The sequence below is a fragment of the Scyliorhinus torazame genome, chromosome 8 (assembly GCF_047496885.1).
Source record: "Scyliorhinus torazame isolate Kashiwa2021f chromosome 8, sScyTor2.1, whole genome shotgun sequence".
In the NCBI taxonomy this organism is placed as follows: Eukaryota; Metazoa; Chordata; class Chondrichthyes; order Carcharhiniformes; family Scyliorhinidae; genus Scyliorhinus; species Scyliorhinus torazame.
In genome coordinates, this window is record NC_092714.1 from 231,883,821 (window position 1) to 231,903,863 (window position 20,043).

Below are 20,043 nucleotides of genomic sequence, written 5' to 3' on the forward strand. Positions count from 1 at the left end.
CTGAATCTTAGGCAATGTGGCCGAGAAATGAATTCATTGGATTTCTGGTAACATGTGCATGCTGCATCCCAGTCTTCACCACTTAATCCACCTCTTAACTGTACTGTGATTCATCTGGAACTACTCCATTACCTGCATTTTCCCCAGTGTCTGTAGTTCTGCTGATGCTTACAAAGTTGTTGAGTGATTCAGGGTCCTGCAAAGTGCTGGCTTGCATAGGGCACAAGTATTATTGTCAGGCTATTCTTCGAGCCTGTAATAAGAGGCAGATGTGTCAGAATTCTGGTTGTGACAGACACTTTTTAATAATGCGTGCACTGCAATATGCTGGATGTGATGTTTCTCTGAATGACTTGAGTGTGTGTTTTTATTTATGAGTGATTGGCGGCGGGGTGGGTGGGGAGGGGAGGGGGGAGGATGGTAAAACATAACAACAGAGTGATACTACTCTGATTTCGGGGAGGCCACTCCTCCTCGTTTCCCTACTCTCTCAATGCCCCCGTACCCAATGATGTCTAAGGAGGCCCTGCTCAAATGCTGGTGTTTTTAATTTCTGGACTCTCTTCCAACTCATTATATGCCATCTTCCAATAAACTTCAATTTAAAGCAGGAGTGTGGGATTACAGTCACGTGGATAGAGTGGAGAAGCGAGGGATATTCTCCTTCGAGTAGAGAAGATGAGGGTTGATAAAGGTATTTAAACTCTTGAAGGTTATTAGATAGGATAAACTGAAATAAGCTGTGTCCATTGGCTGAACAGTCAATAATCTGAGGGAACAAATGAATGATCATTGACAGTATTTATGTAACAAGCAGTTAAGATTTAGAATGCACTGTCTTTGGGTGGTGTAAACAGAGTCAATAGTAACTTTCAAAAGGGAATTGCTTAAATACATAGGAAGATACGAACATAAGAAATAGGAGCTGGAGTAGACTATTCAGCCCGTTGGCTCTGCTTCGCTAATAAATAAAATCATGCCTGATTTGATTGTGGCCTAACTCCACTTCCCAGCCCCCACAAATCATGACTCCCTTGGAAGATTTGTCTAGTCTGTCTTCAATGACCGGCTTCATAGGTGTTATCAGTCCACGGGGGCAGAAGTCCCTTCACCAGAATCCCTTTTATTAACAAAACCAACAGCAATACAACCATGTACATTCAGCTTGCTGTCTACACTGGGAGTGCAGAGGATCTGACACGCCCTGTTACAAACAAAGAAGAGGTTCTCTGATTGGTCCACTAATCAGGAAACTCTTATTCCAATTGGTCAATCTCAAAGGCTAGGTCTTAGTCATAACAATGGGGTTGGAAATTTGGAGGTTAACCACCCTTTTAGAGAAGAAATCCTTATCTCTGTCTTAAATGGGAGACTCTTATTTTGAAACTGTGCCCCCCCCCCCCGTTCTAAATTCCTCTGCGAGGGGAAATGTCCTCTCACATCAACCCTTCCAGCCCTCTTATGTTTCAATAAGACCACCTTTAATTCTTCTACATGCCAAAGAATATAGGCCCAACTTGTTCTACCATTCCTCACAAATCAACCTTTCACCCTCGCAATCAACCTAAGGAATCTCCTGTAAACAGCCGTCATCAAGTATATCTCTCCTTTAAATAAGGAAACCAAAACTCGGTACAGTACTCTCGGTGTGGTCTTCCAAATGTAGAAAGGCTTCACTGCTTTTACGTTCCAACCCCTTTGCAATAAAGGCCAACTTTCCACTTGCCTTCTGAAATACTTGCTGCCCAACACACCATAACATGCTTGCGTGAGGGAGAAACATTTGCATAAGGAACATAAGGAAAGAGTAGGGGAGTGGGACTAAGTGGATTGTTCTTCAAAGGAAGTGGCAGAAACTCGATGGGCTTAATGATCTCCTTCTATGCTGTTTGTTTCTATGGTTCCATAAACATGTACCCAATCTGCTGTCTATTCTTTGTCTCAGCAAAGGGTATGAAGCTTCCATTTCCCTGGAAGCTTTCCTCTACTGTCCTAAACAACAATGCTGTAATTAAAATGGCTTCTAAATAGAATTTCAAGACTTGTCAACATGCATGTCCCCACCAGCCCTGCAACATCATACCGGGCTAAAATTGTTGCCCTAACTGTTATTGTCGATTACCTATTCTCAAATAGTTTATGGTACAAATTTTTTACTTTATTCAGCTGATTATGTAGAGAAAATTAAAGCACTACTATATGGTACAGGTCTTTTGAAGTAGTTTATAGAGTCAAATCTGAATCTCTGTAAACTAGCTAATTATGAAGTATGTTTTAAAGCAGGCTGCAAGAAAATTATGTAAAAAATGTTATATTGCATTGTACTTACCAAATATTTTCCAAATTACAGAGGGAAAGCTACAGCTTCAATAAATCTCATGAAAAGCTCCATTCACTTACAGATGAAGAGGTTTGTACTTTCTAATTGTGCAAATTGTTCCCATCTACCTACCTATCTATCAGTTCACCAAACTATTTATTTGTTTGCCTATCTATCAATTTCTATTAGCATAATTATATGTTTGATTATCTCCTATTTATATCCATTTATCATAGTCGCTTGGTAGTACAGAATTTGAGTATTGCTGAAAAAAAAAGATATGGTGTCGAAGCTTTTCATCTTACACTCATCAGGACAGACGCAAGAATGCCAAGTTTCAAAGGGGACAACAGCTTATGCTGCATGAAAAAAGGGTACTGTTTGGTTGGCACTTTGGGTGAGAAATGGCCATGACAAATGCTCCACTGAGCTACTGTCCCAATGCTTTTTTTTCAATACGGGGTGCAATATCTGGACATATTCCTTTTGCCTATAGAGGACGGAGAATGGCCGGGTCCCGGGCTGCCCATGCGCACGGATGATGACCTGCAACGGTCGCGCTGTACAACATGGCGCCGCCCGTACGCAAACCCAATCCGCTACCCCGCAGCCCACACCCTGGCCACCCTCCCCCAGCCCTTGCAGAAGCCTCCCTGGCCAGCGACATGGATCCCGGCCGGGTGTGGCGGTGCTGGACACGGTCTGCAGCTGGCATGCCGGGTTCCCGACCGCTGGGACCACACATGTCCCGCTCCGTTGGGAACTCGGCCCATCATGGGTGGAGCATCGTGGGAGGGCCAGCCGATGATGCGGCAATGCCATTGAAACGGCACCCGCCACGATAACGGCAGTTTGGAGGGGCATGGCTGACCGGCATCAAACCGGTGCCGGCCCTGATTTCGGCGTGGAAATCCATTCTCCGCCTGATCGCTGAACACTATTTTGGCATTGGGCTACGGAGAATCTCGCCCTATGTCTAATATTAGATGTGATTCTGTGATTGGGCATCACTTGCTGAACAATACCAAGAGTACAAAGAATCATATTAACAACCAATTTAGGATTATCAGTCGGGCACTCAATGTAGCTTACCTATGCTTGCTAGAAGCTACATATATTCATAAATTGGGACCATTCCTCTGCAGGCAAAAATAGTAAGTCCGGACATTACACCTTTTCTGGAATAAACAAAAGCCTGTGGTACAATAACTCGCTGGTGCTCTTGCTCTGATGTTGTTGTCACCAATCAGAGCCAGTTTGCCAACCAACCAGCATCCCTTTTCTCAAGCAGTATAACTTGTTGGTCCCTTTGAAATTTGGCATTCTTGATTCTATCCTGACGAGTGCAGGACAGATTTAACCGGCACATATCTTTTTTCAGCAATTTATTCATTTATCAATGTGCAAATGTGTTTACTGTTCTTGTTTCTGCCTGTATATCCGTTTGTCTGTATGTGTCATCCTGGCTCAATAATAACTCACTTGTCTCTAAAGTCGAAAGGTGTGGGTTCAAGCCGGTTGCCACAGATCTGAGTCCGTTATCCAGGCGAATACTTCGGTACAGTACTGGATATAGTGTAGACCTTTGGATGAGATGTTAAGCTAAAATCCAAACTGCCCTCTCAGCTGGATGATGAATGTCCCACAGCATGAGTAGAAGAGCAAGAGAGTGCTTGCTCCTAATATAATGGCTGAAATGTATCCCTCAAGAATCATCATTAAGAAGATGATTTAGTCATTTATTTTATTGCTGCTTGTGGGTCCTTGCTGTTGTGCACATTCACTGCTGCATTTCCTACGTTACAATAATGACTACACCTCAAGAAATATTTCATTGATTGTTAAGTGCTTTGTGACGCCCTGAGGTAAATACAAGGGCTGGGTATTACAGACCCCCTCCCCCCACTGGGAGTATCTTTGGTGAGGAATGGTGAGTAAAATATGATGTTGACTATTATGATCCCAGAACAAACCGCAACAGTGGTTAAGATACTAGACCGGCACACCAATATTTTCATTTATTTTGTAAGACTGTGGGAAAGAATACTTCACACCAGAAGTGATTACACGAAGAAATCTGGATTTGATTTTTTTAAAAACTATTATTAACACAGTATTAAAATCTTTAACATCACAACCGAAAAATAGCTTGCAATTGCCCCTTAAACAATACTACTAAGTACAGTAAATACAATACACTTAATTACTATTTCTATTCCCAATTAAACAACAAGAAAGGAAAAATATTCGGCTCGCAATCCATCCTGCAACCCAATGGCACAGAGTGATACTTCCTGTTAGTACTCCTGCAGCCTCCAGTTAGAGGTCTTCAAAAAGCTGTTTTCAACTGGTATGATTCAGCTTCTTCCTTGTCCTCAGACAAGTCTGCACAGCTTTAAAGATTATTAATCCTTTTTTAACTATCCTATCCTACTGTGAGAGCAAAATAACTTAGTTGTGGATTCAGTGTTAGCAGATCAGACCTCAACTCAAAAGCTTTCTCAAAATGTCTCAATGCATTCGCTCCACCCAGGATTGAAATCATCTCCCCAAGCTGAAAAATAATTCACTCCCCAGGGAATCCCTCCTAGTCAAACAACAGTGCATTAGCCTAGGCTTTAGGATGGTCAATTTCACCTCTGGCTCCTAAAAGCGTTCTGGTCTTGCAAAACAAGATTATTTTAAAAACACGGCTACTGCAGTCAAACACACTCTAACCCAGGCTTTTAACGCTTAAATTGCCAAATGTTTACAATCTAATACATCCAAAATCCTGCATTCGTCACAGTGGCTAACCCACTACCTTCCCATCCACTCCCAACCTGATGCCCATAATGCAATAGGCACTGAAATCAGCAGCCTGCCCACCATTTAAAAAAAAAATTAACAGGCAGTTGAGCTTGTTGACAAGCCAATTGACCCGAAGATTACACTGTCCAGGCCACAATACAGTCAGTGTGGCCAGACGAGTGAGGGTTAGAACTCTGTTTTTAAACATAACTGATTAAAAAGGGAGGGGGGGTACATCCTTTAGGTCTCATGTGCACTTTGGGGGGGAGGGGGAACACCCCCTCCAAAGATGATATGCTCCCTTTGTGTCTCTCCACATGACTTCCAAAACCCATTCCCCCCCCACCCACTTCACTCGTTCCCTGCCCTCTGGGTGCCCAAAGCGTTCCTGTCCTAAAACCTCTTGTGGGATTGATGTCCCGTCAATTACCACGAGACGAGACTGGTGTAACAATCGAGGCTTTATTGCACAAGATGGTGTGCTTCCTGCAGCTGGAACCAGAATGGGAGCAGCGCAGGAAAGCATACACTTTTATACGCCGTCTGCTGGGAGGAGCCAGCAGGCTGGGATTTACTGTGGTACCTGCAATACAGTGGCAGTACCGTAATACATGCAGTGGGTTACTAGTGGTGTTTGCCACATTCACCCCCTGTTTAAAAAGACTCCAGCGGGGGTGAAGAAAAGCATTACAGATTGAGTCTGTAGGGGGCTCTGACCCTCCGCTGCGATCGCCTCAGTCCTGGTGGTGATGTGGGCACCGACTTGGTCACCTGCGACTCCGGGAGCGTGTTGTCCTCTTCTTCGTCACCCCTTAGTGGATCCAGTGAGGGGACGGATCCTGCTGTGGTGGGGGCTGCAGTGAGGTTCGCTGGTGGGAGGGTGGGTGGCGCAAGGGTGAATGAGGCAACAGGGGGAGGGGGGGGAGGAGCGGTATCTGGTTGGGGGGTTGTGGGTGGGGACTCAGGGACCCAGCGGGTGTCAGGCCCCGGAGGGAGACCATGTCCTGTCGCCCATCAGGGTGTGCCACGTAGGCGTACTGCGGGTTTGCATGGAGGAGGTGGACTTTCTCAACCAAAGCATCCGATTTAAGGTTCCGCACATGCTTCCGGAGGAGGACAGGTCCAGGAACTGTCAGCCATGTTGGGAGCGAGACCCCGGAGGTGGACTTCCAAGGGAAGGCAAACACGCATTCGTGAGGGGTCTCATTAGTAGTGGTGCACAGGAGCGACCGGATGGAGTGGAGCGCATCGGGGAGGACCTCCTGCCAGTGGGAGACCGGGAGATTTCTAGACCAAAGGGCCAGCAGGACGGCCTTCCAGACCGTCCTGTTCTCCCCCTCCACCTGCCCATTTCCCCGGGGGTTGTAGCTGGTCGTCCTGCTTGAGGCGATGTCCTTGCTGAGCAGGAACGGACGCAGCTCATCACTCATGAAGGAGGATCCCCGATCACTGTGGATGTAGGTGGGGAAACGGAACAGAGTGAAGATGCTGTGCAGGGCTTTGATGACCGTGGCGGAAGTCATGCCGGGGCATGGGATGGCGAAAGGGAACCGGGAGTACTCATTGATTACGTTGAGGAAGTACACGTTGCGGTCGGTGGAGGGGAGGAGCCCTTTGAAGTCCATGCTGAGGCGCTTAAAGGGGCGGGAGGCCTTCACCAGGTGCGCTCCATCTGGCCGGTAGAAGTGCGGCTTGCACTCTGCGCAGACTTGGCAGTCTCTGGTTACGGTCCTGACCTCCTCAATGGAGTAGGGCAGGTTGCGGGCCTTGACAAAATGGAAGAACCAGGCGACCCCCGGATGGCAGAGGTCATAGTGGCGAGCCCGAAGTCGGTCCACTTGTGCGCTGGCACATGTACCGTGGGATAGGGCATCAGGGGGCTCATTTAAGCTTCCCCGGGCAATACAAGATCTCATAGTTGTAGGTGGAAAGCTCGTTCCTTCACCTCAAGATCTTGTCATTCTGGATCTTGCCCCGTTGCGTATTGTTAAACATGAAGGCAACCGGCCGTTGATCAGTGAGGATAGTGAATCTCCTGCCGGTCAGGTAATGCCACCAATGTCGCACAGCTTCCACAATGGCTTGGGCCTCCTTTTCGACAGAGGAGTGCCGAATTTCAGAGGCAGGGAGGGTGCAGGAAAAGAAAAGCCACGGGTCTGCCCGCCTGGTTGAGGGTGGCGGCCAGAGCTATGTCTGATACATCGCTCTCCACCTGAAACGGGAGGGTCTCATCGACTGCGTGCATCGTGGCCTTGGCGATGCCCGCCTTGATGTGGTTGAAGGCCTGGCGGGCCTCAGCCGTCAGGGGAAAAACTGTGGACTTGGTGAGTGGGCGGGCCTTGTCTGCATAATTAGGGACCCACTGGGCGTAATACGAGAAAAACCCCAGGCATCGTTTCAGGACCTTGGGGCAGTGGGGGAAGGGGAGTTTCAGGAGGGGGCACACAAAGAACAAAGAACAAAGAAATGTACAGCCCGGGAACAGGCCCTTCGGCCCTCCAAGCCCATGCCAACCATGCTGCCCGACTAAACTACAATCTTCTACACTTTCTGGGTCCGTATCCCTCTATTCCCATCCTATTCATGTATTTGTCAAGATGCCCCTTAAATGTCACTATCGTTCCTGCTTCCACCACCTCCTCCGGTAACGAGTTCCAGGCACCCACCACCCTCTGCGTAAAAAACTTGCCTCGTGCATCTACTCTAAACCTTGCCCCTCTCACCTTAAACCTATGCCCCCTAGTAATTGACTCCTCTACCCTGGGGAAAAGCCTCTGACTATCCACTCTGTCTATGCCCCTCATAATTTTGTAGACCTCTATCAGGTCGCCCCTCAACCTCCTTCGTTCCAGTGAGAACAAACCGAGTTTATTCAACCGCTCCTCATAGCTAATGCCCTCCATACCAGGCAACATTCTGCTAAATCTCTTCTGCACCCTCTCTAAAGCCTCCACATCCTTCTGGTAGTGCGGCGACCAGAATTGAACACTATACTCCAAGTGTGGCCTAACTAAGGTTCTATACAGCTGCAACATGACTTGCCAATTCTTATACTCAATGCCCCGGCCAATGAAGGCAAGCATGCCGTATGCCTTCTTGACTACCTTCTCCACCTGTGTTGCCCCTTTCAGTGACCTGTGGACATGTACTCCTAGATCTCTTTGACTTTCAATACCCTTGAGGGTTCTACCATTCACTGTATATTCCCTACCTGCATTAGACCTTCCAAAATGCATTACCTCACATTTGTCCGGATTAAACTCCACCTGCCATCTCTCCGCCCAAGTCTCCAAACAATCTAAATCCTGCTGTATCCTCTGACAGTCCTCATCGCTATCCGCAATTCCACCAACCTTTGTGTCGTCTGCAAACTTACTAATCAGACCAGTTACATTTTCCTCCAAATCATTTATATATACTACAATACTACAAACAGCAAAGGTCCCATCACTGATCCCTGTGGAACACCACTGGTCACAGCCCTCCAATTAGAAAAGCATCCTTCCATTGCTACTCTCTGCCTTCTATGACCTAGCCAGTTCTGTATCCATCTTGCCAGCTCACCCCTGATCCCGTGTGACTTCACCTTTTGTACTAGTCTACAATGAGGGACCTTGTCAAAGGCCTTACTGAAGTCCATATAGACAACATCCACTGCCCTACCTGCATCAATCATCTTAGTGACCTCCTCGAAAAACTCTATCAAGTTAGTGAGACACGACCTCCCCTTCACAAAACCATGCTGCCTCTCACTAATACGTCCATTTGCTTCCAAATGGGAGTAGATCCTGTCTCGAAGAATTCTCTCCAGTAATTTCCCTACCACTGAAGTAAGGCTTACTGGTCTGTAGTTCCCTGGATTATCCTTGCTACCCTTCTTAAACAGAGGAACAACATTGGCTATTCTCCAGTCCTCCGGGACATCACCTGAAGACAGTGAGGATCCAAAGATTTCTGTCAAGGCCTCAGCAATTTCCTCTCCAGCCTCCTTCAGTATTTTGGGGTAGATCCCATCAGGCCCTGGGGACTTATCTACCTTAATATTTTTTAAGACACCCAACACCTCGTCTTTTTGGATCTCAATGTGACCCAGGCTATCTACACACCCTTCTCCAGACTCAACATCTACCAATTTCTTCTCTTTGGTGAATACTGATGCAAAGTATTCATTTAGTACCTCGCCCATTTCCTCTGGCTCCACACATAGATTCCCTTGCCTATCCTTCAGTGGGCCAACCCTTTCCCTGGCTACCCTCTTGCTTTTTATGTACGTGTAAAAAGCCTTGGGATTTTCCTTAACCCTATTGGCCAATGACTTTTCGTGACCCCTTCTAGCCCTCCTGACTCCTTGCTTAAGTTCCTTCCTACTTTTCTTATATTCCACACAGGCTTCGTCTGTTCCCAGCCTTTTAGCCCTGACAAATGCCTCCTTTTTCTTTTTGACGAGGCCTACAATATCTCTTGTTATCCAAGGTTCCCGAAAATTGCCGTATTTATCCTTCTTCCTCACAGGAACATGCCGGTCCTGAATTCCTTTCAACTGACACTTGAAAGCCTCCCACATGTCAGATGTTGATTTGCCCTCAAACATCCGCCCCCAATCTAGGTTCTTCAGTTCCCGCCTAATATTGTTATAATTAGCCTTCCCCCAATTTAGCACATTCATCCTAGGACCACTCTTATCCTTGTCCACCAGCACTTTAAAACTTACTGAATTGTGGTCACTGTTACCGAAATGCTCCCCTACTGAAACATCTACCACCTGGCCGGGCTCATTCCCCAATACCAGGTCCAGTACCGCCCCTTCCCTAGTTGGACTGTCCACATATTGTTTTAAGAAGCCCTCCTGGATGCTCCTTACAAACTCCGCCCCGTCTAAGCCCCTGGCTCTAAGTGAGTCCCAGTCAATATTGGGGAAGTTGAAGTCTCCCGTCACCACAACCCTGTTGTTTTTACTCTTTTCCAAAATATGTCTACCTATCTGCTCCTCTATCTCCCGCTGGCTGTTGGGAGGCCTGTAGTAAACCCCCAACATTGTGACTGCACCCTTCTTATTCCTGATCTCTACCCATATAGCCTCACTGCCCTCTGAGGTGTCCTCCCGCAGTACAGCTGTGATATTCTCCTTAACCAGTAGCGTAACTCCGACACCCCTTTTACATCCCCCTCTATCCCGCCTGAAACATCGAAATCCTGGAACGTTTAGCTGCCAATCCTGCCCTTCCCTCAACCAGGTCTCTGTAATGGCAACAACATCATAGTTCCAAGTACTAATCCAAGCTCTAAGTTCATCTGCCTTACCCGTAATACTTCTTGCATTAAAACATATGCACTTCAGGCCACCAGACCCGCTGTGTTCAGCAACTTCTCCCTGTCTGCTCTGCCTCAGAGCCCCACTGTCCCTATTCCCTAGTTCTCCCTCAATGCTCTCACCTTCTGACCTATTGCTCCCGTGCCCACCCCCCTGCCATATTAGTTTAAACCCTCCCGTGTGACACTAGCAAACCTCGTGGCCAGGATATTTATGCCTCTCCAGTTTAGATGCAACCCGTCCTTATATAGGTCACACCTGCCCCGGAAGAGCTCCCAGTGGTCCAGATAACGGAAACCCTCCCTCCTACACCAGCTGTTTAGCCACGTGTTTAGCTGCTCTATCTTCCTATTTCTAGCCTCACTGGCACGTGGCACAGGGAGTAATCCTGAGATTACAACCCTAGAGGTCCTGTCTTTTAACTTTCTGCCTAGCTCCCTGAACCCCTGCTGCAGGACCTCATGCCCCTTCCTGCCTATGTCGTTAGTACCAATATGTACAACGACCTCTGCCTGTTTGCCCTCCCCCTTCAGGATGCCCTCTACCCGTTCGGAGACATCCTGGACCCTGGCACCAGGGAGGCAACATACCATCCTGGAGTCTCTTTCACGTCCACAGAAGCGCCTATCTGTGCCCCTGACTATAGAGTCCCCTATTACTATTGCTCTTCTGCGCTTTGACCCTCCCTTCTGAACATCAGAGCCAGCCGTGGTGCCACTGCTCTGGCTGCTGCTGTTTTCCCCTGATAGGCTATCCCCTCCGACAGTATCCAAAGGGGTATACCTGTTCGAGAGGGGGACAACCACAGGGGATTCCTGCACTAACTGCCTGCCCTTTCTGGTGGTCACCCATTTCTCTGCCTGCACCTTGGGTGTGACCACATTTACATAACTGCGATCTATGACGCTTTCCGCCACCTGCATGCTCCTAAGTGCATCCAATTGCTGCTCCAACCGAACCATGCGGTCTGTGAGGAGCTCCAGTTGGGTGCACTTTCTGCAGATGAAGCCATCCGGGACGCTGGAAGCCTCCCGGACCTGCCACATCTCACAGTCAGAGAACTGCACCCCTCTAACTGACATAGCGTCAATTAATTAAAATTAAAAGTTTTTTTAAAAAATGTTTTAATATATATATTTTTTTAAAGTTACTGTTAACTATCTGTCTCCTAGCACTAGATTTCTAATATAAATGCGAAAGCTAAATATAGTACTCTCCGATCTCTGGCTTAGATACCCCTCTAAATTATAATTAAGTAATTATGTTTAATTAGTTACCAATGCTTAATTTTTTTAAATTTAGTGTAGATTCCCAACCAGCCACTCAGGTCACAGCTTTTCTGTTTCCCCCGACACACACAATTTGAAAAAGCTATAAAAGTAAAAATGAGTAAAAATCACTTACTTACCTTCTTACCTTCTGAGTGTCTTAGATGTTCTCAGGTTCTCTCCCTGACAGAGACTGCTCCTCCTCCTCCTCCTCCTCCGAACCACGATGGAGGTATGCAAATTTCCCTTGTAACACCAATCAGCAGCTCCGCTCTACTGCCCTCTGCTGGACCACACGTGGTCGGGTTCGGGCCCTCTGACTCCATTTTCCACTACGTAGCCAAGGATGGCTAAGCGGTTGGTGCAGAACACGCATTTTTCCTTATTGTTGGTGAGGTTAAGGAGTTTGGCGGTATTGGGGAATTTTTGGAGATTTGCGTCGTGATCCTGCTGATCGTGGCCGCAGATGTTGACGTTATCTAGCTATGGGAAGGTGGCCCGCAGTCTGTACTGGTCAACCATTCTGTCCATTTCTCGCTGGAAGACCGAGACACCATTGGTGACGCCGAAGGGAACTCTAAGGAAATGATAGAGGCGGCCATCTGCTTCAAACGCAGTGTATTGGCTGTCCTCCGGGCGGATGGGGAGCTGGTGGTAGGCGGACTTCAAGTCTATTGTGGAGAAGACTCGATACTGCGCAATCTGATTGACCATGTCAGATATGCGTGGGAGGGGGTACACTGCGTGTACCGGTTGATGGTCTGACTGTAGTCAGTGACCATCCTGTGCTTCTCCCCAGTCTTCACTAGCACCACTTGAGCTCTCCAGGAACTGTTACTGGCCTCAATGAGCCCCTCCCGCAGAAGCCGTTGGACTTCGGACTTGATAAAGGCCCTGTCCTGCGCACTGTACCGTCTGCCCCTAGAGGCGACGGGCTTGCAGTCCGGGGTGAGGTTTGCAAATAGTGAAGATGAATCGACCTTAAGGGTCGTGAGATCGCAGACGGTGAGGGGGGGGGCAGGGGTCTGCCGAATTTCAAAGTAAGGCTTTGGAGGTGGCATTGAAAATCAAGACCTAGTAACAGGGCTGCGCAGAGATGGGGGAGGGCGTAGGGCCTGAAGTCACTATACTCTACACCGTGAACAGTGAGGGTCGCGACGCAGTACCCGGATTTCCACGGAATGAGATCCAGAGGACAGGGAGATTTTCTGGGTGACGGGGAATACCGGGAGGGAGCAGCGCCTTACCGTAGCGGGGTGGATGAAACTCTCAGTGCTCCCGGAGTCAAAGAGGCAGGTCGTCTCGTGCCCGTTGATCTTTACCGTCGTCGTAGCGGTCGCGAGGTTGCGGGGCCGAGACTGGACAAGGGTGATGGAGGCGAGCTGCGGAAGATGTTGGGAGGTCCCAGGCTGATCAGCGGTGGCGGAGGTATCAGCGGGCAGCGAACGGCCCAACAAGCAGGGGTCCTGAGGCGCGTTCCAAAATGGCGCTGGAGATGGCGGCGCCCATGGGACGCACATGGTGGGCGGCGTCAAAGATGGCGGCACCCACGGGCTGCACGTGGATTGTGGTGGAGAAGATGGCAGCGCTCCTGGATCACGGGGGGGGGGGGTGTAGCAATGCCGGTCCTGGAAACCACGCCGACCGAACAGGCCTGGCAAACGGAAACGAAGTGGCCCTTCTTCCCGCACCCTACGCAGGTCGCGCTCCGCACCGGGCAGCGCTGCCTGGGATGTTTGCTCTGGCCGCAAAAATAACATTTTGGGCCCTCCAAAGTTGGCTGGCTGCCGCATGGCGCAGGCTTGCGGTGTACTCGAGTCGGCAGCTGGTGGGGCCCACGATGCCCACGAGGGTGCCGCGCGGTCATAGGTGTAGGCCTCCAGATTATGGGAGGCCACTTCCAGGGAATTGGCAAGCTGCTCAGTCTCTGCAAGATCGAAGGTACCCCTTTCCAATAGCCACTGGCGAACGTATGCATATTTAACGCCCGTGACATAAAGCGTCTCTGATTAGTAGTTCGGTGTGTTGGACTGCCGAAACTGCCTGGCAGTCACACATCCTACTGAGAATCTGTCGAGCCCGCAAGAAATCATCCAGAGTTTCCCCCGGGAGTTGCCGTCTCGTGGCCAGGAGATGCCTGGCCTACACTTGATTCACCGACTTGATGTACTTACCCTTTAATCGCGTCATCGCTTCTGTGTAGGTGGGCACATCCCGGAAGAGGGGAAAAATTTGATGGCTCACCCGTGAGTAGAGGACTTGGAGCTTCTGTGGGTCCGAGAGTTCTTCAGTGGCTGCTCTGAGGTATCCTTCAAAGCAGGCTAGCCAGTGCTCGAAGGCGGACGTGGCGTTGGCTGCGTGAGGGCTCAGCTCCAGGCGATCAGGCTTGATTAGGAAGTCAATCTTTTAAAATCTTATGCAATAAATTGATGTACCTTCAATTACCACGAGACGGGAATGGTGAAACAATCGAGGCTTTATTGTACAAGATGTTGTGCCTCCTGCAGCTGGAACCAGAATGGGAGCAAGGCAGGAGAGCATACACTTTTATACACCGCCTGCTGGGAGGAGCCAGCAGGCTGGGATTTACTGTGGTACCTGTAATACAGTGGCAGTACCGTAATACATGCAATGTGTTACTAGTGGTGTTAACCATAGGGATGGCCTTTTTTTTTAGTTGCCGGGTTTGAAACTGACTTTTGTAACATGCGGAGCAAGCAATCGCATCCACCCACCCCCACTCCCCGTTAAATTCAGCCCAAGTTTTGTTTTTCTAATCAATCTCAATTCCTTTACATGCTTCCTGCACAATAACACTCCATAAACCCATACAAAGTACAATGCAAACCTGCTATAACTTTTTCCAATAACAACGTATGGAAAGGTATGTACCTATAATTTGGTTTGATGTGAATAATGATGTCACTGGAATTTTTAAAATGAATTTTCCAAAGCTGAATTGTGCAATAGAATTTCACTAGTTCCAAGTGCGGGTAACAAAGTTTTGGTTTTAATGATACAACCCTACCTCTGACTTGCTCTCTCCACATGGGAAAACTGTGAACTTTGCAAATTTCCCACTATTAGGATATAGTTATACTACTGCTTTCGTGCTGCCACATAAGTAGCAGGATATCTATGGAGTCAAGATTCTAATTGAATGAAAGCACTGAAGCAAGCAATCTGAGACTCTTTGCAGGAACTTGATTTTAACACACTGTGCAGGATAACTCCGATACAGCACAAGCCAGATGTAAAAAGTGTTCAAGTAGTAGTACATTGGACTTCCTGTTTAATTTTTGAACTTATTTCAAAGTCCTTATAAGGCTATGATGCTTCTGCCAAGATCTCACAAAACGTCCTCCCCCCCCCGGATGCTGTTGCTGCCGGTATCCTAGACTTCTCCCTGAAATTCGACAAGCGACTTCCCCCTCTGGGGTATCCCTGGTCCCCACCACTGGCCCACTTGTGCCTCCCCTACCCTATCTCACAGCAGCCCCCCCCCCCCCCCCCCCCGCCCCCAGACTTCCCCAGCACCAAAAGCCTGAACTCCCAGGTCAGCAATCTGCTTGGCCCTAGCTCGCCCCTCCTCCTAAGCTCCGTAGTGCCCCCTGACCTACGCCAGCCTCGCTGACCCCTACCCTTGGCGCCTGTCCGACTACCACCCAACCACTCGGGCACTCTTTCCGCCCCCCCGCCCCCCCCCCCCCCCCCCCCATACAGAAAAGACCCATTAACCTGATTGCATTCCTTAGTGAGTAAACAGCAATTCCCTAAAGGACATTTACATAGCCCTTAACCAGCCCAGAGCCAGTCCCCCAGAACAGAGGCCCTGCTCTCCCGCCGAAAGATACTGACTGCAGGGCCCCCCTCCCTACCCCCCCCCCCCCCCCCCCCCCCATGCAAACTCCCGAAACAATGCGCCCTCCAACCGTATTCTCTGCCAAGGCTAAGTACCTTCTTGAATGGAGCAGTACAGTACAGGTTAAATTAACAAACCGCCACCACATTATCAACTTCTTTAGAGTGGAGGATGAAGTAGGTGTGGTAGTATGTATTGGGGGTCATGTGGGACTGGAAGCCCTAATGTCATTGGCTAACAGATCCCGGGTCCTGGTTGGCCGTTAACCTCAAGCTCCGCCCTGAAGGCGGAGTATAAGAAGCCGGAGTCTTCCCCCACGGCTCGCTTCAATTACGCTCGATCAAGCTCGGCCCCGGACACTCCAGACGACGACGACAACAGTCCTAATAAACGGCCACGAGACGCCATGCCTAGTCGACTCCGGGAGCACGGAAAGCTTTATACACCCCGACACGGAGGTCCTCCTCTGGAACGTCGCTGCCGACCTGGCTGGCGGCCCCAGGACCCATCCTGCTCCGAAAGCATGTGCGGGCACATAAGGCGGACCCGTTGGTCGAAAGGGTTCACCTCCTCCACGCGAACCCCCAGTACGCCTACGTGGAGTACCCCGACGGCCGACAGGACACGGTCTCCCTGCGGGATCTGGTGCCCGCCGGCAACACGCACACCCCCCCGACACCATCAACCCAACCCCCCCCCCCTTCCTGCCACCGCCGCACCCCGCGACCGCCCCCTTCCCAGGAGGATCGGTTCCCCTCCCCTCAGCACCGACCAAGAATCAAGCCCGAGCTGAAACCGTACGGCTCCTGGAGGCGACAACACTGGTACAAGCACCACCACCACCGCCGGGGACGAGGCGATCGACATGGACGACCAGACCGCCCGACCGACTCGTGGCGTCGATGTAAAACAAATATGGACTGTTCACAAGAACATTTTGCTTTTCTTCCTATACCCTCTGTAAATAGTTGCAACAGGACAAAATTGTCCAATACTGTATTGCCATGTGAATGTTTTGTCCTCCCAGGACCAGCCCTGTAAACCCTTACCACCATACGAAGCATCACCCCGCCGGGTTCATTTTTGACAAGGGGTGAATGTGGTAGTATGTATTGGGGGTCATGTGGGACTGGAAGCCCTAATGTCATTGGCTAACAGATCCCGGGTCCTGGTTGGCCGTTGACCTCAAGCTCCGCCCTGAAGGCGGAGTATAAGAAGCCGGAGTCTTCCCCCGCAGGCCAGTTTACTATCGAGCTGCGGGGGAACAGACACGCTTAATAAAGCCTCATCGACTTCACTCTATTCGTCTCACGGAGTCTTTGTGCGCTACAGTAGGTCGCAGGTCCAATCGCTCCCGCCGGTGATGGGCTAACGGACCTTTTTCGACTGGATTTTTCGGAACTTTGCGACCTGAATCGGTGGAGGAAACAACAGGAAAGAGGTTTTCCCCCCCGGGGTATGGATGGCTGAACCAGAAGTGGTCAAGTGAAGCGGCTTGGATCGAAGCAGGAGCAGCGGGGACCCCAGACCGGGCGGCGAAGCATGGCGGACGGCAGGGACCAGACAGCGGAGGCTCACTGGCCAAGGGAGCAGCAGATGGAGTTTTTTTAAGAACTGCTTCGCCGAATTGAAAAGAGACACGCTGGACCCGATGAGTGACAGGCGGTCCAGGAGAAGGCAATCAAGGAGGATGAGTCGAAGCTTTCCAGCCAGGAAGACACGATAACGGTGCTGGAGCACGAGGTGGAGGAACTGAAATCCCGCCAAAAGAGGATGCAGGAGCAGCTTGAGGAGCTGGGAAACTGAGCCAGAAGACAGAACCTAAAGATCGTTGGCCTTCCCGAAGGCAGTGAGGGATCGGACGGGGGAGCATACGCATCGAGTAAGCTGGAGGCGTTGATGGGGCCGGGGGCCTTTGCTCGACCCCTGGAGCTGGATGGGGAGCACAGAGCCCCCGCAAGGCAGCCCAAGGCGGGCGACCGACCGAGGGCCCTGGTGGTTCGCTTCCACCGGCTTTCAGACAAGGAACGTGTGCTGCGGTGGGCCAAGACGGAGCTGAGCAGCAGGTGGGAGAACTGTGAGGTGTGCATAAACCAGGACCTGGGAGCGGAGCTGGCCAAGAGGCGTGCGGGGTTTATCGAGGTAAAGGCGGCCCTCTTTAAAAAGGTGAGGTTTGCAATGCTGTATCCTGCGAAGCTTTGGGTAACGTTCGAAGAGCATCATTACTACTTTGAGTCGCCAGATCAGGTTTGGACTTTTATTAAAGAGAAGAAACTGGACTTGAACTGAAGGACACTTAGTTTCCAGTGTTGTACAGTGGCGGCGGTTTGTTAATCTAATTTGTCCTGATCAGGTTTGGACTTTTATTAAGAGAAGAAACTGGACTTGACAACGCTGGCATAAAAAGCGGCACGAACCACTCCGGCGTCGAGCCACCGGAAGTTGCAGAATCCTCCGCACTTCCGGGGGCTAGGGCGGTGCCGGAGGGGTTGGCACCGCGCCAACCAGCGCCGATGGGCCGGCGCGTGTTAGGGCATGCGCAGAACCGCCGGTGTGGTTCCGCGCATGCACAGACCGGCCGGCGTATTCTAGCGCATGTGCAGGGGAGTGTCTTCTCCGTGCTGGCCATGGCGGAGCCCTACAGTGCCTGGCGCGGAAGGAAGGAGTGCCCCCATGGCACAGGCCCGCCGGCAGATCGGTGTGCCCCGCTCATGGGCCAGGCCACTGTGGGCCCCCCCCCCCCCCGGGGCTGTATTCCCCTGCGCCACCCCGAGGACCGCACCAGCCGGCCTACCAGCCAGTGTGTGACGATGTCCAATCCACGCCGGCGTGACTGGCCAGAAACCGACGGCCGATCAGCCCATTGGGGCCCTGAGAATTGCCGGGGGGGGGCCGCTGCCAACGGCCCCCGACCGGCGCGTCGTGATCCCCGCCCCCGCCCGAAAACCGGCGCCGGAGAATACAGCGGCGGGGCGGGATTCACGCCGCCCCCTGGGGATTCTCCAACCCGGCGGGGGGGTCAGAGAATCCCGCCCATCTGCCTTTAAGCTCTTTAAGTGCAAAAGACACAGGACCTCTTGGTCGGCCCATTCAGTACTGTAATATTCCAGGTGATCAGCCTGGTTGGAGGGCTCTAGGCATCCCTGCCCCATTCCCACCCTGATCAGCCATATCCGTTGTTTAACAAGCTCTTCCAGGCCCACGCTCCGCCCACCTCCCAAACCTCCTCAAGGTGATGGCGGCCAACCCCCGAACCAACAGCGCCGGACCTGCTCCTTCCACCTTAACAATCCGTCCCTCCCCCATCTACCCTTCTCCCAACCCAAACACCAGACACCCCACCACAAACAAAGAAACCTGTCCCCTTCCAAGCCTCCCAAAACACCCCCCTCCTCCATCTCCACCACGCCATCCCCCACTTTACTTCTGTTAACTATCCTACCTGCTAACAGGGTGACCCCCGCCCAAGACCACGGTCGGCGCCCTCTTCCCCACCCAGCCTCTGTGCCCTCCCGTACTCCTTCATCCCGTACTCCTTCATCCCCCACTACCCCACCCAACGTTGCCCACCAAAAACTCCACATGGTAATATGCATCAAGCATTTCTCCCAATGCTGGGGGGTGGGGAGGTGAAATAAGAAGTTACAACAGTTGTACCTTAACACAAACAATTAATTAACCCCAGTAGGTATTTATAAACAACGTCAAACATAGTAACCCGGCACAAACATGACAGTTCCCCTGCCACCCTGAATACAGCACCTCCAATCTGTTTCATCCAAGTTGCAACCAGTCTATGGTCCCTTTGGAACTTGGCTCCTTTGGCATATCAAAATAATGTTCGTGACCCTCATTTGTGACCCACAAACAAGCAGGGTACAACACTCCGAACTGCACTTTGTTCCTGAATAGGGCCGCCTTGACCCTATTGAATCCGGCCCACCGGTTGGCCAGCTCTGCTGCCAAGACCTGGTAAATGCACAATAAATAAAAGCAAGTTACTGTGGATGCTGGAATCTGAAACCAAAAGAGAAAATGCTGGACAATCTCTGCAGGTCTGGCAGCATCTGCAGAGAGGGAAAAGAGCTAACGTTTCGAGTCGAGGTGACCCTTTGTTAAAGCCTTTGGTAGGCTTTGACAAAGGGTCATCTGGACTCGAAACATTAGCCCTGGTAAATGCACACCATGTGACCATCCCAGGGAGGCTCTCTCGTCTCCTTCGCCCAACGTAGAATCTTCTCCTTGTCCAATTAGCAATGTAGCCTCAAAATGATCGCCCTCGGCAGCTTTCGACCTGTGACCTCCTCAGCGACCTGTGCGCCCACACCACTTCAGGAAGTCGCTCAAAGATCCCCTCCCCTACCAACCTCTTGAACATCCGAGTCACCCTGCTAACAGGTAGGCTAATTAACAGAAGCGTCTCCTCTATCCCCTCAGGCAGCCCCCCGATCCCGAGATTCTGCCTCCTCGAGCGATTTTGCAAGTCATTTAC

At 50.5% G+C, this 20,043-nt stretch overlaps 1 protein-coding gene across 1 annotated transcript in view; it reads left to right on the forward strand.

The window, feature by feature from the left end:
- Positions 1 to 20,043, forward strand: part of LOC140428444 (phosphoprotein associated with glycosphingolipid-enriched microdomains 1-like) — a 163,638-nt gene that overhangs the window by 129,049 nt on the left and 14,546 nt on the right. Inside the window, exon 7 of the mRNA XM_072514901.1 lies at positions 2,351 to 2,410. Coding sequence (XP_072371002.1) covers positions 2,351 to 2,410 — 60 coding nt within the window. The remainder of the gene's footprint in view (positions 1 to 2,350; positions 2,411 to 20,043) is intronic.